The sequence below is a fragment of the Panthera tigris genome, chromosome D1 (genome assembly GCF_018350195.1).
Source record: "Panthera tigris isolate Pti1 chromosome D1, P.tigris_Pti1_mat1.1, whole genome shotgun sequence".
In the NCBI taxonomy this organism is placed as follows: Eukaryota; Metazoa; Chordata; class Mammalia; order Carnivora; family Felidae; genus Panthera; species Panthera tigris.
This window is the reverse complement of record NC_056669.1, coordinates 7,095,150-7,118,372: the sequence shown is the minus strand read 5'-3', so window position 1 is coordinate 7,118,372 and position 23,223 is coordinate 7,095,150. Positions and strand designations below refer to the sequence as shown.

The window sequence follows — 23,223 nt, the reverse complement described above, 5'->3', positions numbered from 1 at the left end:
TAAAAATGAACACATTTGCTGATTTCTTCAACGAAGAGGGCTCAAGGAATACCGCTCATGGCTCTGAGGAGCAAAGCTTACAGCCCTTGGTTTCCCGGGTTTTGGTCTTGTGAGGACAACAAAAAGGAAATAGAGAAACATAATAGTGCTAAGATGGGGGGCAGTTCCACATGCTCTGGGAGCACGTATGGTGTGTTTGTTAGATTGTCTTGAGCCTGGAAAGCTCTTCCAGGGAAAATGTTCAAGGACAAGAGTTATCCGGGCAAACAGGTGGTAGAAAAATGTTTCGGGCAAACTCTGTGCACATGCTCAGAGGTGTACTGATTCCTCATGGCAGAGGGATATGCAAAGGTGAGAGACGAGGCTGGGAAGTGTGCGGGGACTAGGTGGTATAGGGCCTTACGAATGCAAAGAAGAACTTGAACTTTCACCTGGGAGCAAATAAAAATCATGTAAAATGTTCAACAGGGAAGTAGTGTGATGCACTTTGTCCTGATCACTCTGGCTGAAGTATGGAGAATGGACTGGATTGGAACAAAACTTGGAGGGAGAGGGACAAGAAAAGGACTAGTGCACAAACAAAGCAGATGATAAATGTCTTGCGTGGGGTACAAATGGGGGGATGTAGAGCTATGGGTGGTTTTGAAAGGGATTTCTGAGTTTGAATCAACAGGATCTGTTGGCTGATTGGATGGGAAGGAGTGGTCATGCAGGAGGACCATGCAGAAGTCCATTTTGGACGTGAGGGTCTGACTTGCCCATGGTCATCCAGATGGAGTTCTTCCATGGCCAATGCTTAGAACGTGTTCCATCAGTATTTGGGGGAAGTCACCTGGGGTTCTGGTTTTTAAAAAGAATATTCCTTGTTTTTTTTTTTTAATTTTTTAAATGTTTTTTTATTTATTTTTGAGACAGAGAGAGACAGAGCATGAACGGGGAGGGGCAGAGAGAGAGGGAGACAGAATCAGAAGCAGGCTCCAGGCTCCGAGCCATCAGCCCAGAGCCCGACGCGGGGCTCGAACTCACGGACCGCGAGATCGTGACCTGAGCTGAAGTCGGACACTTAACCGACTGAGCCACCCAGGCGCCCCTTCCTTGTTTGTTTTTGAGAGAGAGAGAGAGAGAGAGAGAGAGAGAGAGAGCGAGCAGGAGAGGGGCAGAGGGAGGGGGACAGAGAAAGAATCCCAAGCAGGCTCCACACTCGGTGCAGAGTCCAACGTGTGGGGCTCGATCTCATGACCCTGGGATCATGACCTAAGCCGAAATCAAGACTTGGATGCTTAACCAACTGGCTAAGACACCCAGGTGCCCCTTTAAAAATAATATTCTTGAGCCACACTCTAATCTACTGAGTGAGAATTTCTGAATGGTATCTGCAAAGGTATAGAGACAAGAGAAGATTTTATGGAAGTGAAATAAATTTGGTAAGCCTAGCATATAGGTACCTACAGATGACTGGAGGGCGGGGCAATAAGGCTTGAAAGGTGAGGGGTGGTCTAGGAGGCTCATCAGATAAAAGAGTCTTGTGTCAAGTGAAGATTTTGGATAATACCCTGTAAGATGCTAAGCAGGGGATTGATATGATCACATTTGCGTTTTAGACAGATCTCTGTGGGTAGTGTGAAGGATGGAGAAGAGTCTAGGAGAGAAATGATAGTTTAGTCGGCAGAGTGAGTGAGCTAGAGACGTGGGGTTGGATGTGAGAGATCTTGAAGATAGGGCATCAGGAGGGCTTGCGAGCAAATGCAGAAGATGAGGTAGCCACGTGTCCCATGAAGTCGCCGGGTCCATGGACTCTTACCAGCTTTGCTTCCAGTGACCCCACTGCTGCTTTTATTTTTTATTTAAAAAAAAATTTTTTTTAACGTTTACTTATTTTTTTGAGACAGAGGGAGACAGAGCATGAACAGGGGAGGGTCAGAGAAAGAGGGAGACACAGAATCTGAAACGGGCTCCAGGCTCTGAGCTGTCAGCACAGAGCCCGACGCGGGGCTCGAACTCATGGACTGTGAGATCATGACCTGAGCCAAAGTCAGGTGCCCCACCGACTGAGCCACCCAGGTGCCCCCCACTGCTGCTTTTATTCGCTCTGCCAGCGAGAGCTGTTCACATCAGAAACATGAATTCACCTTTAGGAGGGTCTGGGAGTGGGTGCAGAGACTCTGTGCCTCCAAGCCACTTGAGTCCTGTGCCCGGCCAGCAAATCCACAAGGTCACCCACGCTCGGCCTTGCACACCATTAGGGGAGGGGCGGGGGGGAGGGCACGCATCCCCTCCCCACCCCCTGCCCCACTCACAGTTCGCCTCACCGTCGGTGGCTCTCCATCCCAGTCATGCTCCTGCTATCCTATGGGTCACATCATCCTCCCTCCTGCCCTCTTTGGGGACAATATCCCTGCCCCGGCTGGTGAGCTGCGTGGGTGCTCTGTGGGCACTTCGGCCCCCAGGGCTCTGGAAAGAGTCTTCACGATCTGGTATGTTCTCTTGGCTCCGGCAGATTGAATTACTTTCCAGTTCCCAAGCGGCCTGGCTCCTTCCCATCTCTGGGCCCTTCCTCCTGCTGTTTTCCACCTTTCATACCAGTTCAACTGTATTTCTTCTCTTTGTGTATCTACTCTTTCCTACTGTTTGATTTGGATATCTTTAACATATAAACATTGTTTGGCCTCCCAGATTTTATGCCCAACTCTGGGGAACCACGAAGCAGCTAGGAGTTCAAATAAAAGAAAACTGCATCTTGCCAGTTTTGACTGATCTGACCTGAAGTCCCAATTTGTTTGTTAATTCTTGATTCCCTTTGCTGTTCTCTTGGGGGAGGACAGGACCTCATCTTGTACAGAGCAGTGAATCACTGCCGTCTATTAAATCTTGAGCTGTAATTCAGGCAGAGCGCAGCTTGGCACAGGATTATGGATCTAAAAGATTAAAATCAATCTCAGTTTGGGACCCATGTCTTGTAAATTTTTTACCTACTGAATTTGAGTGAAGCAACATAAACGGTAAAAGCATAATTATTTTCCAAGATGGCTTCATAGCAAATAAGGCACCTTTTTCTTTTAAATGTTCATTCAGTTTTGAAAGAGAGACACGTAGCACGAGTGGGGGAGGGCAGAGAGAGAGGGAGACACAGAATCTGAAGCAGGCTCCAGACCCTGAGCTGTCAGCACAGAGACTGATGCCAGGCCCGAACCCACAAACTCTGAGATCATGACCCGAGCCAAAGTCAAACGTGCAACTGACTGAGCCAGCCAGGCGCCCCAAATAAGGCATCTTTATAAAAATAAACATCCAGAAGCCACCTTTACAGGGCTTGCTTTCTAAAGATTCCCTTGTGAATTGTCGTGTCTGGCCCTGACCCTCTTTAAAATAGAAATGTACGGAAACCTATTTCCCATTTGCAAGAAGAGTCCATGTGCCTTACTTAAGAAGGAGTGCTCAGGATTTAATGAGCCTGTGGCCGGCTCTAAGCTCATGACTAACTGTGTACATCAGGCAGTGTCTTCTAACTTCTCTGTAAAATGACAGCAGTCATACTATCCCCTTCCGAAGAGTGACGTATTGAAATGAGATAACATGCGTGTAGAGCCCGAGAACACTGACATATAGTAAGCGCTCGACACGTGTGACTATTTTTGTTTTTATGTCTTTGTGCTGCGTTCCAATCCAAATCCGGTATTAGGTAATTTCTTCTTGGCTGCCTGACATATGAAGATGTAAAACGTTGAGCCTAAACAATCATAGGAAAAAGTTTCTGAAGTTTTTTCAACAAGCATTAGCCAAGAAGTATCTCCCTAAAGAACGTTAGAAATATATCTTCTCAAGATACCAAGATATCACGGCAGAGGTACTGTTGATTGATTTTCCTCCTGGTGAAAGCGAGGCACTTGTTCAAAGAAATTATTTCACATTTTTTCCACAGATGTGACAGCCATGCAGGACCTTCTGTGTCTGTGAGGCGAACCGCTACGGTGAGTAACCAGAAGCGAAACGCTACGCTCAGGAATTGTGCCTTAATGAGCCCCCTCGTTGGCCACCTATGTAAATAGGCTTCTCCTTGGCTCAGTTTTACATTGACCTTAGACATCTTAGATTTCTCCTAAGGAGTTTAAAGTTTCCCAACTGTGGTAGGTTTCCAGGACTGAGGCCATCGTGTACCACTCACCCCCTCAGCGGCATCTCTGACACTCTCCCACGGGCCACCCCTGTATATCCCTAAAGCACTGGGCAGAGGAAGACGTGAGAGGCGTTCACTGCCACCCTTACAACATCATTTGCGTTCAGAGTGGAAGCGAGGATTGGCTGGAGCAAGTTCACGTGGGGGGACTGACCCAACATAACCCTCCCCCAAGGGCTTAGACTTCAGTTTATCTGTTCACATGCTTGCAAGATGGAGAAGCTGTAAGTCTTTGTGTCTCGCTTTTTCATGGTCTTAACTTTTGATCTTCACGCGCCTCTGTCTTACTGTGTGACTCATGTGTTTGGGCGATGAAAGAGAATGTTGGAAAGGCCCCAAGAGTGCAGGAGGAGGATAGAGGCAGTTTTCAATTTATTGCGGTCCTGGTACCAGTGCCCACATTTCTCTCGCTCTCTCCCTGTGCCCCGCCTTTTTTTTTTTTTTTTTTTCCCAAAAAGCATGGTAGAATTCTAGTGAGGAGTACCTACAAACAGGGCTTCTTTATTTCAGAAACTTTTAAAAGAGAGTCCCCTTTCTTCTTCAGCCTAATGCTACCTCTTTGTGGACAACACGAGCCCTGTCTCCTCTACATGCTTGAGCCCCGGCCAGATGACCAGCACCAATAACTGCTTCCCTCTCTTTGCGAAGCTGCCATCATCCAGGCACCTGATGTAGATCATTTCGCTTGATCCCCAGAGAAAATCTGTAAAGTAGACTATTATTATCCCCATTTGAAAGATGAAGAAACTGAGGTTCAGAGAACTTGAAGATCATGTTCAAGGTCACTGGTGAATGGTAGAGTCGAGATTAGAAGATCTGGGTTTCTGGGAGTCCACAGGCAGAAGTCAGTAATGCCTGGGGTTCTGTCAGCCCGGAAGCCCTGCTTGCTTATGATCACAGGGTTGCTCACCACCGGTAGACTGTCCTTTAACTGAGCAGGGGACCGAAGGGTCATGTCTCCAGCCCTGCTCCCGCATGCTTCTGGACTCCTGCTTTTCCTTGGAGAAGTACTCAGAGCTGACCTCCCTCTATCGTTCGAGAGCGTTGGGGTCTGAAGCAGACGAGGGACCAAAAAGAATTGCAAATGCAAATGCAAAAGCCCTAAGAGACTCTCAACAATGAATTGCAGGAATCTACCCCCAAAACCAAGAGCACATTGCATACACCGCATGTTAGCCAACTTGACAATAAATTATATTTAAGAAAAAGAATTGCAAATGCCTGGAGGTTGAAAACAGTAGAGCTAATTTGGAACTCTCAGGACGTGACAATCCAGTCTGAGGATTAATAGGTTATCTTTTGCTGGCCCTCTTGATTGCCGCTTGCATTTAACCATTTCACTACTCAGAATCACACCCTTCTAAAAGGGTAAGACCTGGGAAAAGAAATGAAACTGAAGCCAGTGATTGTTGACTCCCGTTAATAACTTTTATAAAAATTCGGAGAGAGAGGGGCACCTGGGTGGCTCAGTCAGTTAAGCGTCCAACCGTCAGCTCAGGTCAGGATCTCGCAGTTCATGAGTTCGAGCCCGGCATCAGGCTCCGTGCTGTCAGCCTGCTTTGTTCTGTGTCTCCCTCTCTCTCTCTTCCCCTCCCCCACTTGCCCTCTCTCTCTCCCTCTCTCTCTCTCTCTCTCTCTCTCTCTCTCTCTCTCTCTTGAAAATAAATGGCACATTAAAAAAGGAAGTCAGAGAGAAAAAATAATGAAACTGTCTAAAGCAAAGGTTTTGTGTGATGTGTAGATTTCCATTACTTATTCATGGAAGTCTTATCTCCTTCACCTGCAAAAGGCTAGAAGTTGGCCATTGCTGCTGAGGCCATTGCTGCTTAGGTAATAAATTTCCCATCACTTGGTTAGCAGCCTGTCAGGAAGGGTACAGAGGGGATTCTGGTATTTTACAGGAGATTGTGCTACGTTGTTAGATGACCTTCCACTTAAAGCTGCTATTTAAACGTTTTTTTAATGTTTACTTATTTTTGAGAGAGAGAGAGAGCGTGAGCGAGCAGGGGACGCCACCACAGAGCCTGATGCGGGGCTCAAACCCACGAACTGCAAGATCATGACCTGAGCCGAAACCAAGAGTCGGATGCTTAACTGACTGAGCCACCCGGCGCCCCAGAGAGCTGCTATTTAAACATTTTCATCAGCTTAACAGCAGCCAAGGTTCTCAGAAAAACGGAATTTTTAGAGCTAGAGAGAAGGTTAGAGATTTGTAGCTCAGAGTTTCTCCCAACCTCAGCACTACTGACATTTTGGACCGCGTCCTTCTCTGTTGTGGGGCCGTCGTGTGTTCAAACTCACAGGTAGGGAATGCCTATAGTTCTCCTCCACTCAAGTGTGACCATCAAAAATATCTCCAAAACATGCCAGTGTTCTCTGGGGAGCAGATCTCCCCCAGTGAGAGCCATCTCCTTATAGGTGAGGACACTGGGGTCAAAGTGGTCACCATTTCTGAGACAAAAGACAAAGACAGATAGCCTTGGCCACTTGATCACTCCTCGTCTCTGAACAGATTTTGGCTGGGCCTGATGTTAGGTGACACGCCAGCTCTGTTTCCACCCCCACCCCCCCCCCCCGCAACAACACACCGCCCGCGTACTCAGCACACCGGGCCAGCATGAGCTCCCCAAGGCCAGGACCATGTCTGCGCTCTTGTCTCTCCCCATGGCTTGGCACAATCTGAGCACTCAGAAATTGAAAGAAGAAATGAATGAGTGCTTCTAAGCTGCCGGTGCATTGGTGGATTTGGCCTTTGCCAGAAAACAGAGAACACATTCAGGAACACTCTGAAAAATTAATCTGTTGGCTTTGCCAAGGGGTTTGATAATATCACCGAGCTCAGGCTTCAGCTCCGACAGCTGTTGTACAGGTTTGGCCGCCCTAGGAAGTTCTCAGATAGTCTAAGGTTACTCTGTGACAGAAGGTTTGTTTGTCTCATCATGTCAGGATTGAAGACAATATCAGTAGAGTGAATTGGGTTGAGTAAAAGCCCTCATTTTGCTTAGCCTCTTTTATGCACCGTGTTTGAGAATGTAACGGACATCCTAAAAGCCAGCATTTTCGGACTCTGGTGTCTAATTCTTTGGAACACTTTTCTAGTTCTTTTTAAAAAAAATTTTTTTTTAATGTTCATTTATTTCTGAGACAGGGAGAGACAGAGCATGAGTGGGGGAGGGGCAGAGAGAGAGGGAGACACAGAACCCGAAGCAGGCTCCATGCTCTGAGCTGTCAGCACAGAGCCCGACGTGGGGCTCGAACCCACAAACCGTGAGATCGTGACCTGAGCAGAAGTCGGTCGCTGAACCGACTGAGCCACCCAGGCGCCCAATACTTTTCTAGTTCTTTAGACTATAAGCATTGGCAGGAATCCTCCAGGAAATCCTCTGTAACCCCAGAAAAATAGCGATGACTAACAATGAGGACTCAGTAAGTGCTGGCCACCATTCAAAAGTGTTTTACAGCGATTAGTTCATAATCGTCAGCACCACCCAACGAGTGGGGGAGGGGTGCTGCTACTCTTATCATCATTCTTATTTCTTCATTTTACTAAGAAAGAAGCGAAGGTAGAGAAAGGTTAAGTAACTTGTCTAAAGTTATGCCACTATTAAGAGGCAGAAGTAGGGTTTTGAACTGGGTGGAACTCATGTGTTTGACCCTTAGCCTTTCTTCCCTTAGATGTGCTTTTCCGAGTCCTAATACTGTACATATTTGGTGTCTCAATTTTTGTAATATTTACTAGAAATCTCATACGTGTAATTTTCCACCTTGGTCTGCCATAAATCAGTCCCTAACTGCATGTACGTGGAGGGCATGGAATGCTTAAAGCAAGGTTTTTATCCACAGGGTTTATCAGCTAAATAAGGATCGTGTACGTGAGTAAAATACCCGTAAACAGCAACATAAAGAACAGGGTTCGGGGTCAGATCACATGAGTGTGAGTAGCCAGTGCCACCAGTTATTATTCATATGACTTAAGTAAGGCACTTATCCAGGATTCAGTGTTTCATCTGCAGAATGGGAATGATAATCCCTACCTCACTTGCAAATTTGTTCTAAGGATCTGATGAGAGAGGATATTTTGAAAGTATATTGAAAACGGAAGAAATGGGTGATTTTGCTCAAATATAAGATAGGTGGTATCGAGTGACTGTACAAAAATGGGTTGGAGAAGCGGGAAAAGGTATGGCAGGAAGAGAGGTGTTGGAATTCTGCTCAGTAAATACTAGCGAGTCACTTACACATGGATGCTATGCTGGGTGCACAGGATACAGAGGAGAATACTAGTCATTTTAGAAGGTGGTCCACTTACAGGGTCCTAACCCATTTGTCTTCAAATGCTTGGTTTCTTGGATCAGGGCGGGGACTGAAATGTGTGGTAGGCAGGAAGGAGAGAGGTCTAGTGGTAAAGTAGAAGTGGAAAGAAGGTCAACACTTCCGTAGGATATCATGGGTATAATAATATGCACCATGATGGGTGTAAAACCACGATGATAACTAATTCTTCCCAGGGAGAAGAGCTTGCAGAAACAGAGATGAGCTGGACACTGAAGGGCGCATTGCCATTTCCTGAGAGGAGAGCGGAGAGGGCCGAGATAAGAGCAGAGACGTGGAGGTCTAGGACGAAGGGCACGACATTTTAGAGAACTGTGTGTAGTGAACTTGGAGCACAGGGCCCTTGAAGAGAGTTGGGGAGAGGAATGGCTGGAATTCAAGGTTCAACATTTCAACTCGATTTTGCTGCATGGAGGTGTTTTGAACCTCCTCGTCTAGGCTAGAATGGAAAATAGGCTTCATCTGTTATGGCAACTTCGTGGCGCGGAACGTGGTTCGGAGGAGGGTTCTGAGTCCAAGATGGAGTCCTGACTGAGGATCTGTGTGTGCTCTGGGCCCCAGAGGGATTTACCTCCATTCTAGGTAAGAGGAAACCTCTTCCCAGCGGCCTCAGAAGATGCTTCTAGCTAGGATAGAGTGTGCTAATAAACTAATGTAACAGTAAAGACAGGTGATTCGGCCTGGGCTCTGGAATCTCACGGACTGGGAAGAAATCCTTCCCTCCACCAGTGTGACCTGAATCAATTGACCTGACCTCTTGAAACCTCTTTTTTCTCAAAGGGGTCGTAATAATAGTACCAACTTCATCGGGTGGTTAAGATAATGAAAGAAGGTAACCTGTATAAAATGCTAGGCACATTGCCTAGACCATCCAGCTGCTGCTGCTGCTAATAAAAACTAATTATGATACTACTCACAGCTCAAATAAAAGGGATCTATAGAGCAGTAATAGTGTTCAGTCTTCTCTGTGTTTGGTACCTACCGTTGCCTAGCATGACTTTTTTCTTTCTAACATTAGAGACAGAGAGAAAGACGGAGAGAGAGAAAATGCATATGAATCCCAAGCAGGCTGCATGCTCGGCGAAGAGCCTGATGTGGGGCTTGATCCCATGACCCTGGGATCGTGACCTGAGCCAAAATCAAGAGTCGAGCTCAACCAACTGAGCCGCCCCTAGGAGTGACTTTTTAAACCATTTTGTCACTGGAAAAAATACCCTTGCAGAGTTAAAATTGAGTGTAAACAAACTCTCTGTATTTTCTCTTAGTCATATAATTTGTACCTCTATGTAGGGGAAACATCCTTAACATGTTGGACGAGTAGTGTTGGTCTTGACGCAGAGGATTCGGGCAGACGTATGACCGAAGGAAGTTATATTCAGGGTCTCTAGTGGGCGATAATCCCTCCCATCTTTGAAAGGTTCATTTTCGCCTGAGCCCTCAGTCCAAGTATTTTTCACTTATGTACGAATTTGCATTATAAAAGGCATATGATCCAGGGGGCCAAAAGGAAGGTATTCTGGTCTAGATAGAGGAAATCTGGAGTGTGTTTGGATGTTAAAAATGGTTGAGAGACACTGATGCCGGCCATTCTCTTAATCAGATGCATGTAGTCCACACGAATGATTAGTTTCTGGTTATATTACCTCCAAATGGGATCTTACTGTAGTTTTGTTTTGCCTCTAATATTTGTTTACTTCTGAATTTTATATTAGTGTGTTAAGTTATATCCAATGATCTACATCCTAAGTTATCACAGGATTGTTTCTCTGTTATTCATAAATCTCTGTGTATATTCCATTACACATAGAACTGAAAATCACAAGTCAGTGAAATTGGGGCAGGGCTCCTACAAGACATAATGATTTAGATCTTGAGGAAGAAACTAGCAGGAGTAAAAATACTGGATTGTGAGGAATATAGAAATCAGGAGAACCTGGGGTTTGGAATTGGACAGACCTGTGATAGAGAAGTAAAAAAGCTGGAGCTTTGGAAAAGTTAGAGATTGGTCTTGGGCATTCAAGGGAAATGAAACATAATGGCGAACACCAAATGGAAAGAGAAAACCTGGGGGGAAGAGGCACCCAAGCAGCAAGGACTGGGGAGCAGAGTGAGCTGACCACAGTGGCTGAATGGAAAGTGCTGGCCTTGTTCAGGGACGGGTGCAGAAGGAGTTACAGACGGAGTCCTCGGCGGCGAAGAGATGGTGTGACAGAGGAAATGCAAATGGTGTTTTGGTAAAAGAAGGTGAAGCTGTGGGAGGGGGTAATCCCCCAAGGTCAGGGAGACAAATTAAGCTTGAATGTAGGGTAGTGATGGATTTGGAGAAATCAAGATAGGGGGCGCCTGGGTGGCTCGGTCAGTTAAGCGTCTGACTTCCGCTCAGGTCATGATCTCATGGTGAGTTCGAGCCCTGCATCGGGCTCTGTGCTGACAGCTCAGAGCCTGGAGCCTGCTTTGGATTCTGTGTCCCCCTCTCTCTCTGCCCTTACCCCACACTCGTTCTCTCCCTCTTTCTCTCTCTCAAAAATAAGTAAAAATTTAAAAAATTAAAATATATCAAGATAAACAGTTGCTGTAAAGAAAGGAAAACATCATTAGCTCTACATCATCCTCCTAAACCCTGTAGAACCAGCAATGGTGTTTCAGAAAAAAACCAACCATTTATAAGGTCATACTTTGTAGCGCCTTTGATTCAGAGAGCACCGTTAATCAGTTCCTTATGTCTGTCCGGGAGGTTCTGCCATTCTGCATGAACGCTATGGATAGAAATACTTTTTGTTTTCCTCTAAATGCAAGTTCACAAATCTTAAGGTCCACTACAAGCTTCAGGTAGCCAGCTCTTGACAGACCTGAGGACGGTGTTAAATCTAAAATTCCAGCCACTGGGGCCATGAAGACCACACTCCCAATTCAAGAGGTCGATTTCTTCACTGTTTTCCAGGACGCTCCCTAAGATTTGTGTGGTGCTGTGTAAGTTTGTAGGAGTGTTTGGCAGACAGACGCTCAATAATTGCTTGCAGACTCATACTAAAAACCATTAGTGTAGGTACAGAGAAGTTTGTGATCACTTGCAAATGACAGAAACAATGAAACACTGTACGTTGAGAAAGCAGTGTTAGAAAAATTGATGTGTGGTCCTTAGACTTTACGTTTTGGGAAATTTTTGCGGAGACACGTGAGTGTTCTGGCTAGGGAAGGTCCACAAATAATCTTGCATTTTCTGTTTTAAAATTAGCAGGCCAAAATATACAGTTCATCTGTGGAAAATCGACCGGCTGACAGTGTCTTTGTCCCCGGGCGAGCAGGCATGAGGGAGGGAAGTGGTATGCCTCCCTGGGATGCTTCACAGCTGGAAAACGAGTTTTTCCAAGGTAAGTCTATGCATTGAACTGCCTTGGGACTCCCTGCGCTAAAGCAAATAGTGATTACAGTTTGTATTAAAATGCTCGAAACATATCATACCCTGTACTTTATTTTTGAAATCCTTTTATTTACCTTATCTGAAGAGGAGGCCGTTATGCTATTTATTGTATTGCTTTATGTTTATTTATTTATTTTCGAGAGACAGAGCGAGAGTAGGGAAGGAGCAGAGAGAGCGAGGGAGAGAGAGAATCCCAAGCAGGCTGTGTGCTGACAGGACAGGGCCCATTGTGGGGCTCAGTCTCACAAACCGTGAGATCATGACCTGAGCCAAAATCAAGAGTGGGATGCTCAACCAACGGAGCCACCCAGGTGTACCTGTTATCTGCTATTAACACAAATATTAAAGAATCTTATATTTGAATATAATCTAGACAAATATGCCCAGACCAAGGCTGATAAATCTGTGGAGTGAGAGTAATGTTTAATATTAACCTCCGGTAAAAGGAAATGCCTTTTTAGGAAATATGTCTATAAAGTACTGTTCCTAACAGACGTTTATTGTTCCCAATCAGTACCTAAAGGCACAGTGGTGAAATCTGTTGTTGAACAATTAGTCTTGTACAACAGATGACAATAAAGACTGAAACAGATTCCAAAAGTAACTACATGCACATGAATGTTATTATTATATAAGCATAGCTCCTTTTTTAAAAATGTTTTTAATGTTTATTATTTATTTTTGAGAAAGAGAGAGAGAGGGAGAGAGCGTGAGCAGGGGAGGGGCAGAGAGAGAGGGAGACATAGAATCTGAAGCAGGCTCCAGTCTCTGCACAGAGCCCAATGCGGGGCTTGAACTCATGAACCATGAGACCATGACCTGAGCCAAGGTCAGACGCTTCACAGACTGAACCACCCAGGTGCCCCAAGCATGGCTTCTCTTTGCATAAGTTATTCGGTATCAAAAATAAGGCTGGGCATCTAAAAGTGAACTCTGAAGTCATTCACCAGCTTCACCCCGAGGAACTAAATCCGATTGGCAAAGGCAAGGGCTCTGTAGTTGGGACAGGTGGGGTGGTCAGTGAGGGATGTCCAGCTAGGGGGTCAGCCTTTCAGTAAGATGGCTCCTGGCACAGAACTTGCTTCAGAGAAAAGAAGCCCAGAGGAAAATCTCTGTTCCAAAACACAGCTTTCGCTAGTACAGGAGAGCTACTGTTTACAGAATGAAAAAAAATGATTTGTCTTCTCTGAAAATAAAGAGGAAACACAGATTTTTTTTTTTTTTTTTTTTTTTTTTTTTTTTTTTACCTCAAGAGTAATGAATAAAACAGCACTACTTGGGATTATAAGTGGCTTTGAACAATTTAGAAGCTTTCTCTGGGGATGTTAAGAGGTGTTATAACTGGGGAGGATTCCAGGTGATTTCACCTCTTTTGTTATACTTTCCTCTATTTTCTGTTATTTACCATATATATGTTGCCCTTGTAGGCAGCAAAAGACTTTAAGGGGAAAAAAACTACGAACAGCTGGAAACAGAGAACAGAAATCAGAGACATTTTATTACAATTTGTTTTAAAGACGGATTTTTACTCATTACATAGTTTTGTTTCCTTTTTGCCTCACCTTACGGTTTGGCACTGTTTGATTTGTGTGTGTGTAGATATATGGAATTATTTCAGAGACTGGAGATAATTTTCTTCCTTCATTTTTTTATTTCAGGATGATTCCCTGAAGAATTCCTTAGTTATAGATCTTTAATGCTCAAGATTAGTTCTTCTGCTGGCTGTGCATACTTAAATAGCACCAGCTTACAAATAAAATAGGGTGGGGAAAATCCAGAACATCAAAACTCTCTTCAGTACCTGCCTTAACCTAGTTGACATGTCCGCAGATACATCCCACATATGTTCACAAATACTGACTCTGTCACTGCAGAGTTAAAAATCAGAATTTTTAAATGATTATTTATTTACTTTTGAGGTGGGAGGGACAGAGAGAGAGACACAAAGAATCCAAAGCAGGCTCCAGGCTCTGAGCTGTCAGCACAGATCCCGACGCGGAGCTCGAGCCCACAAACCATGAGATCATGACCTGAGCCGAAGTCAGACGCTTAACCGACTGAGCCACCCAGGTGCCCCCAAATCAAATTTTTTAATGACAAATAATTTTAAATAACCAAGGAGAGAATGTATCATTTTATGTAACAGAGGAAGAAAGGTATGACTTCTCCAGCAGCTTAAATAATCCCATAACTTATTTCTCAGACAACTTTTGATTCTCATTAATGAACATTTCTTCAATAAACACATAATCTATGTGTTTGTATTTATTGGAACATGAATGTGGTAAAGTATATCCACTATAGGATGGCCCTTAGGGAATCTTGAGACCTTAAAAAATTATGGTTCTATTTAAATTCTGAGAGGTTTTTATTGAGGAAAAGAGGTCAAATATGATTAAATAAACACAATTCAAAGACACAGAACCTGTGGTCCTTGTAAGCATGATCTCTGGGGCTCAGATTGCCCTAGGTCCTCTGTGTTATGAAGAGGTCACTGAACTCTGACATGGACACCGCCCTCTGACCTTGCCATTGAGAGAAACAGGAGCAAACATTGCTTAACGGCAGCGACTTCAAATCCTTGTAACATTATGAGCTTATAGTGAAATCATCTTTATAGTTCACTGAAAGAAAGAATGAAAAGCGAGCTTTTATGGCACAGGCGCTGCATTGTGCAGACCCAGGAGACTGACTGCCTGGATCCACTTACTAGCTGTGTGTCCCCAGCAACGGAATCTGTTCATGCCTCAGTTTCCTCATTTATAAGACAAGCACAGTAATAGTACCAATCTTATAAGGTTATGTGAGGATTTAATGAGTTAATAAATTAAGTGTTTAGAACTGGGCCTGACACATAGAAAGTACAATATTGTAGGGGTGATAATGGGTCTTAATTTTTCCAGGAAAAAAACAATCGACCATGAGCATATCATTTAACAATATTGTATAGAACTCTAAATTTTATATGTTGCTCAAATCCATCCAAATAAGAATGTTTATAAATTTTTTAAATTTTTATTTATTTATGTATTTATTGATTTATTTAGAGAGCTAGAGCATGAGTGGGGGGAGGAGCAGAGAGAAGGGAGACACAGAATTGGAAGCAGGGTCCAGGCTCTGAGCTGTCAGCACAGTGCCCAACGCGGGGCTGGAACTCACGAACTGTGAAGTCATGACTTCAGCCAAAGTCGGACGCTTAACCGACTGAGCCACCCGGGTGCTCCTATAAATTTTATAAAGTGTGTTTATAAATTACCTGCTTAAGCTTTTGGTAGTAGTGCCATTTGCTTAACAGTACAACTAAGAAATCACGTGTTATTTATAGACTCTCATTCTTATTGCAGTCCTCTGAGGTAAGCATGGTGGGAAATATCTTAGCTACCCTAGTGACACAAAAGATGAGCTAAAAAGTAAAAACACCACAATTAAAATGTTGTGGTTAGAAAACAAAAATGTAGCTTTATGTTCTTAAGGCATCGTGGAAGGTTAGTTTTGAAAAAGTATGATTTGGAAAAGCGTGAAAAAAGAAACTTCTACCACAACCTTGTAAAAGTCACAGTCTCTTAAAAACATAATCTAAATTAATGTCACCACATTTATATAAAGAGTCTCCTGGGTGGCTCAGTCGGGTGAGCGTCCAATTTTGGCTTGGGTCATGATCTCATGGTTCGTGGGTTCGAGCCCTGCATCGGGCCTCTGTACTGACAGCTCGCAGCCTGGAGCCTGCTTCAGATTTGGTGTCTTCCTCTCTCTCTCTCTCTGCCTCTCCCCTACTCATGCTCTCTCTGTCTCTCAAAAATAAACATTAAAAAAATTTTTTTTAAATAATAAATGATTTTATTTCTTGAAGAAGGACCTCAAAAACTCATTATTATTAGACTGTAAAATCTCATACAAAAAAAAAACAAAAAACCAAACCTGACTCATATTCTCCTTTCAGTTTTAGACGACTTGGATAATAAACTGGCTCAGGAACAATGTCCAAGCTCAGGGAATACCACAGCACCTCTCAACTATGGATCAAGAGCACAGTGCAGTCATTTTTACTCCAGGGGGAACACGCACGGAAATATCACGGGAAGGTACCAAAACCACCATAATGGAGCTTCTAATATGTCCATCTATGACATCCTAAGACCAGGAACCCCTAGGGAAGGTTTTAAAACCTTTTCTCCTAGAACAAAAACAATTTATGATATGTACAGGACAAGGGAGCCCAGACTCTCAAAAGAAGATTACGTGCAAAAGAATAGCTTCGGTAGTACTTCTCTGTGTTTCGACAGCAGGCAGCCATCAACTTCACCGGCTACAATATATTTCACAACAAGAAGCTTACATTTTCCAACAATAACTCAGAACAAGAGTGGATTTATACCACCAAGACACCAGCAGAGCCCCAAGAGAACTCCTTTATCATCCATTATATGGAATAGATCAGATACTTCCGGAGGTAGGCAGAGCCACGAAGAATTCCTGGGGGCACCTTCACCGATGGAGATTGACTCTGCTGACCAGTATGTGTATCCCAGGTGTTTTCAGGAGAATAGGAGATACGAATTTTACCGTTCGCAGAGTGTTTACCAAGGTGTTCATTTAGACACCTACATGGATAATGCAATGAGTCCTGACCCATTTGAGAACTCAGAAAATATGCCATTCTACCATCAAGAACACCCATTTGCTAGACCTTTCTCTAGCAATACCTTTGGACGAAACAGGGAACAGAGATTTAAACAAAGTCCTCTTTGGGGCCAACACGAAGAACATTCTTTCTGGTCTGACTTCCCTCAAAGTAGGCATCCATTCACTTCTCACAGAGACTCCGAAATGATATCCATGGAAGTAGCAGCTGGTCACAGCCATAGCATTCACTCTCAACACTGGGGACCATTTTCTCCTGGTTACAAAACAAATATTTTCAGAGGTCATGAAGAGCCACATCTCTGGCAGTTTGACTCTCAGACAACCACACTGGAGAGCACGGAGGTGTCGCGAGGCAATGAGAGCCAGACGACTCATTTCAGCATGCCAAACGTTTGCCCTGGGACGGGTCCCAGCTATCACAGCACATCTGGCAGGTCAGCATGCCAACAGGGCGGTCCTCCTACAGAAGTACACCTGGACAAAGAACCTTACTCGTTTGGAAATACTCAGACGACTCTAGCATACTCATTCAGCACCTCCTTCCCCCCGATTCCCGATGACAGAGGGAACCCTCAGAGGCCGAGCTTTCAGGATCCCACAGTTGCTGTGCACAAAATTAAGCCTGCCTCTCTGCCAATAAAAAGCTATACGGAAGTCACTGTGACCAAGAGCGATTCGGTCGATTCTCCACCTCTTACTGAAAGCCCACCCAGTATCTTGGTCACACAAGTGACTAAGGAGAAAGTCTTGAAGGAATCTCTTCGGGAAGAAGACAAACAACTACACAAGATGGACCGGACACACATGACAAGTGAAGTCCCCCAACCGGTCTCACAGACAGTAACCTCTAACCATGCCTCTGATGTTCAAAATCCCCTCTCCCAGGACTCAGCCGAGGGCAAAGGGTTTGCTTTTAATGCATCTACCACAGTAAGTTCAAAGAGGTCACCTGGAGTCATTTCCAGGAAAGAGAGCCCCAAAATTCATATATCACACAGAGAGCGTTCCAATGAACTTAAAAAAGATAAGAATCACACGGGGGACAGAAAACTTGGCTCAGCAACTTCCCTTGCTTTCGTTCAGGAACGCACAACAGCGTCTTGGCCCAGCCCAGATCAAGGTTGTCACCAGGAAGTAAGAGCAAGTACTGAAGCTATTTCAGGCATTATTAAAAATAACCACTGGAGCTCTGGACCTGCTGATGGTCAAAAGGCACAGTCTGCAGAAAAGCCTGCTATTTCAGATACCAAGGAAGAACAAGGTACCACAAGTCCTTCCACCAACTGTAGCAAACCAGCTGCTCGTCGTAAGATCCCACGCGATTCTTCAGATCTGTCATCGGGTATACTACCTGGCTCCTCACCATCGAATAATTCTTTCCTTGACACTCCGGCGATTCCTTCAACAACAGTGTTCTCCAGGAAAAGTCCTTCGGGCAAGGATCCATCTCCGGGAGAAAGAGCACAAAAGGACAATGATAGCAAGGACCAAAGTGATCAGTTTGCCCTAAGCCCCTCAGAAAACCCAAAGCGTAACGATGAGTGTGTACTTGTACACAATGAGGCAGTTGATGTTGCCAAATGGCGTTCTCCCTCTCCTTTCAAGGATGGGAAAGGAAAAGGAAAAGTAAGGCGACGCATAGCCTCTCTGGAGAAGTTAAGCAAAATGGAAAGGAGATCAGCACCCACCAGTGATAACAGTAGCTCCATGGAGATGAATCAAAGCAATTCCAAGCCTCCTGAAGTTCACACGACTTCCTGCACCTCACCAACGAAATCAGCCAGATTTCTCATCAATAACAGGAAGTCGGAAAGTAAGATAATGGCTTCTCCGTGTAGGAATGAACCACTTCCATTCCAAGTCAAAAATAATGTGGAACACCCAGCAGGGAAGTATACATTGAACAAATTCGGTCCCACTTCTTCTGAGTCAGAAAGCAAATGTTCCAAAGCAGTGTCAGACTCGGTCCCAGTAGCACCTGAAGCCACAGAGAAGGTGACAAACCTGAAAAACATTGGGTTTGCTTCTGTTAGAAAAGGACCACTTCCGTTCCTCATCAAGAGGGCCGTGTCATGTCCCTCAGGGGTACCAGATGCCTCAGATGGGAGAGACAAAAGAGAAGAATGCTTGGTCTCAAACACAGATGATTCTGCTGTAACACTAAAACCTTGGGAGGCGATCATTAGCCCTCTGGAAAATAATTCACCTGTTAGCGATTTGTCTTGGCCAAAAAGACACCACCAAAAGCAATACTTTCCAGAATGCACTGAAAAGGATGGTAAAATTGCTGCCTCCGGGACAGGCCTATTTTCCCTTTCAAACGAAGACCCTCTGCCTTTCTCTTCAGACGCGTCAAGAAAAGAAAGTGGGAAAACGTTACGTAAATTTAAGACCACTAGTACGTTTTCTGTTTCTGGCGATGAAGATAATGTAAAATGTCTTGAGGTGGTTTCAGTATATTACACTCTACCAAGGAAATACAGCAAAAAATTCTCTAACATTCTTGAAAAGTATACACGATATATCGATTCACTTACGGAATCAACTAAAGTGGAGACTGAAACCTTTCCCAATGCTTTTGAGAAAGAAAAGCTAAATTATTCTACCCAAGAGCAGTCAGGAACACCTTCATCTGAAGGTCTAAAGATGCTGGTCACCTCTGCTCAGGAGAAGACCCACTGTCTTTCTCACACCAGTGAAAATATGACCGTTTCACAATTACCAAGCCTTTGGCCCTCAGAACCAACATTACAGGAAGTGGATTCTACTGAGGCACGTGTTTCTCTTCATAAACGAGAATCTAAAACTGGAGGGATTTCCCCAGATAACTTCGCTAAAACACCCCTAGGTGATTCAGAGAGCAGAAAAGAGAGAGGGAAAAGATCACAAAGCGAAACTCTGCCTCCTTCATCAATGCTTCAGGAAAAAAAAGTTACAGAAGAGAAAGCTGAAAACTGTCAGCAATCCAGTAAATCGGGCAACAGTGGTCCTTCTAATCTCCCAGCCCATTCAGAAGAGAATGTTGGAAGTTCCCAAAATGGAAGAAGTTCCGGGGAATGTGTAGGTACTAGGATAGCCATCACAGCTCCTGGAATTGGAGAAGGCCTTCCGAGAGAGATCGCGGACGGCAGTTCCAATGGATTGCAGCCTAGTCAAGTAAGAGGGGAAATTGGAACAGATTTCCAAAAAGAGACTAGTAAACCACTTTCTGACTTGGAAAGCCAAGTCTTTGCTCTTACTCCAGCTTTGCATAAACTACAGCTTTTTGAAGGGACTTGTTCAGGTGAACCAGATTTAGATAGTTTGCAGTCTGAACCCAGAGAGCTACCTCCAAGGAGTCAGGAGATAAGCATGACAGAGAACAGCAAGGCTGAAGATGAAATGCTAAAGTTGGCATGGGATCAACCTTCATTTCCTGGAGGAAACAGTAAACAGAAAACCAGCTTGGATGACCCAGAAAAAGGGAAAAACAGATCCGTAGTTAAACACAGATTGGCAGCCATGTCCAAAGCAAGTAGAAAATTCCCAGCTAAAGATTTAAGCCCCAGAAGACACGTAGCTACTATCTTCCCCCAAAGTGGGAACAGTTCTGGCTTTGGCAGCTTATCTCTTGGCACGGCCGAGTGCAACCTGCCGTCCCCTGAGCCTACTCCAAAGTCCATAGAGTCCAGAAATGAAAGCAGGTTGAGTTGCGATATAACGGATGTGGAAAAGTCAGAGAACTCTCTCCAGGTTCCTGTAATACCCAGTAGAGAAGCTTCCACACACTTAAGCAATCCGAAGTCTAACAGCATTTCACAGCTACAGCAGAATGGGGATAAAAATATCTCAGAATCATCACCAAAGTATGAGAAGTCTAAAGATGTAACAGCAGCTCAGACTTTGGAAAGAGAGTCAAGAACTTTGGCCCAACCCACATTCCCCAACCTCGGGGAAGCAGACTTCTCTGACCATCAGAGAAGAATAAACCCTCCTTTTCCTTTGGAGCCTACAGAGAAATCTAGATTAAGCATTCCATTGGCCAGTTATCAGCAACAACAAAGAAGTGCTTCATCTCTGGAGTGGGGACCTGAACTGCACCCCTATCGTTCAAACAGTTTAAAAAGCATCAATGTGCACGGTGATCTGGTACGCAAAAGTCATCCTCCAAAGGTCAGGGGGCGCCATTTTTCTGAGAGCACTTCTATTGACAATGCCCTGAGTGAACTGACCCTTGGGGATGAATTCTCTGGCAACAGCGGATACAGTCGAAGATTCAGTTCCTTTTCTGAGCTTTCCTCCTGTGATGGAAATGAAAACCGGATTTTGGGTGGCGGCAGAACAAAAATGGGGCCCAAGTTTGCAACATCTATATCTAGACCTATTGACTATGGAATTTTTGGGAAAGAACAACAGTTGGCTTTCTTGGAGAATGTAAAGAGGTCACTCACACAAGGAAGATTATGGAAACCAAGTTTTCTTAAGAACCCCGGCTTCCTGAAAGATGATGTAATTAACCATCCTCAGCCAACAGAGCTACCAAGCTCAGATTCTCCTAGCGGCCAGATGCCGGAAGATGCCTTATCTCCAGGCGCACCACTTTGTATCTATGAAAAGACTCCAGTAGACTCAGATTGTGACACGGACACAACCACGGATGACGAATACTATCTGGATGAAAATGACAAAGAGTCAGAACTGTGAGGCTTCTTCAGTAACATGCATATAACCTTTCCACCAAAAGTTTGTAATGGAAATCAAGTGTACATGTGTATGCCCTTGAGAAGGACACATATAAAAAAGATCTAGTGTGGGCAGCACCTGCTCTGAAACTACCCAGATTCTCTTTTTTTCCCCCCACTCTATAATATATAAACATATATAAGCATTATATGCTTCCTAAATTCTAGAACAAATGAATTCTTGTTTTGGGGGGGGTTCTCTGCCGTTTTATATATATATATATATATATATATATATATATATATATATATATATATATATATTCATTCTGAGCCTTTCTCCCCTCCCTCCACTTCATCTCTAATTCACTATCCAATTTTGGCTTTCTGCTTTACTTTCTCCCTAACTTTTTTTTACACCTTTCACTGTCATTTATAACCCTAGTGTCCCAGGCGTACACAAAACTTATTAATTACCCAGAACAACCAGAAAATTCTGTATGGCCTCTTCCAATCCATGCCCTATATTCAGGACATTAAAAAAAATGTAGGGATGATGACAATGGAGTAAATATTATCATCCTGTTTGACTCATCAGCATTTAGAAGGATTAGGGTTTTTTTTTCTTTCTTTCAAACAAAGATAAGGAAATTTTCACAAGGGCATGGTGTTATATCCATAGTGAAGCCAGGGAGCAGATGTTTGATGTATTTGTTGAGGTTACAGAAGAGGAGCTGAATCCCTTTCAAACCAAAAAATATGAGTACTCCTGGCAATACCTTTGAAGACGTTGGTACGGTCTGGGTGACTTGTTAAGGACTGAATTAAAAAAAAAATTTTTTTTTAACATTTATTTATTTTTGAGAGAGAGAGTGCAAGCGCGGGAGGGGCAGAGAGAGAGAGAGACAAAGAATCTGAAGCAGGCTCCAGGCTCTGAGCTGTCAGCCCAGAGCCCGATGCAGGGCTCCACCTTAGGAACCATGAGATCACTGCCTGAGCCGAAGTTGGACGCTTAACCCACTGAGCCACCCAGGCATCCCTAAGGGCTGAATTTTAATCTAGTCGATGAGACTCAGACTAGGCAACACGCTGGTGCAGAAGGTGGCTTGGCCACAGACTGTGCTTAGGAAGGGAGCATGACTGGGCCTGCAGGTACGTAGACGTCTGTCATGAGACTGGCTTATCCTCACTGCAGCTTTCTCCTCAGCTGGTTTTTCTCATTTCTCCAGGACAATCCGTTTCTCTATTTTTATTTGCAGGATAGAACACTTTTTTTTTTTTTTCTGTGCATGTTCTTGTCATGAATATCCAGCGGGAGCACTGGCCAAGCCCCTCAAATGCTGCTGAGTCAGATCAGACGCCCTGGGATTCAGTCTTCTTTGCAGGATCATTTACCAAACCCATGGGGAATTATAAGGCAGAGCTTCTAAGGGCTTGTCGCTAGGATTCTCTCAATAATTTATCTAGGCTAAATACATCTCATACTGATAACTTGATTTCTAACTCTTTAGTTGCCAGGCAGAACTTCTGGAACTTTCTCTCCTAACAGGATCAACACCAGTAGATGGCAGTGAAGATAATTGATTAGAACTACAGAAAGCAATGCCATCTGGGATTTTCATACTATGAGGGTCAGTGGGAGTGGTTTTCATTTTGATTGGTTTATATTTGCTTCCTGGCCTAACTTTATTCTCCATTTTTCTCACCTAGTCTGTTTCATCCATGTAAATTAAGGATAATGGTAGTGCTGGTGAAGCAAACCGAGATCTGGAACTGATAGAAATGCAAGAAAGAACTATATTATTATTATCCTCGTAACCATTGCTTTGCCCGGAAGCAACATGCCACAGCTAGTTTACATCATTTCCGGGACTCTCAAAACCAGTAAACATGTGGTAACTAACATGAAAGCTATTCCCTGAATCTGTAAATTGTTTTAAAGTCCAGGCTCCCACCAATACCAAGCTCAAAGAGACTAATCGTAGCATTTT

General features: G+C 44.2%; 1 protein-coding gene across 2 annotated transcripts in view; it reads left to right on the top strand.

The window, feature by feature from the left end:
• The window catches only part of EXPH5 (exophilin 5), a 76,387-nt gene extending 54,953 nt beyond the window's left edge, over positions 1-21,434 (top strand). For both annotated transcript variants that reach the window (XM_015535500.2, XM_042958845.1), the window contains 3 exons: positions 3,920-3,968; positions 11,742-11,877; positions 15,868-21,434. In XM_015535500.2, coding sequence (XP_015390986.2) covers positions 3,920-3,968; positions 11,742-11,877; positions 15,868-21,254 — 5,572 coding nt within the window. In that variant the 3' untranslated portion in view covers positions 21,255-21,434. The remainder of the gene's footprint in view (positions 1-3,919; positions 3,969-11,741; positions 11,878-15,867) is intronic.
• The last annotated feature ends 1,789 nt before the right edge of the window (positions 21,435-23,223 follow it).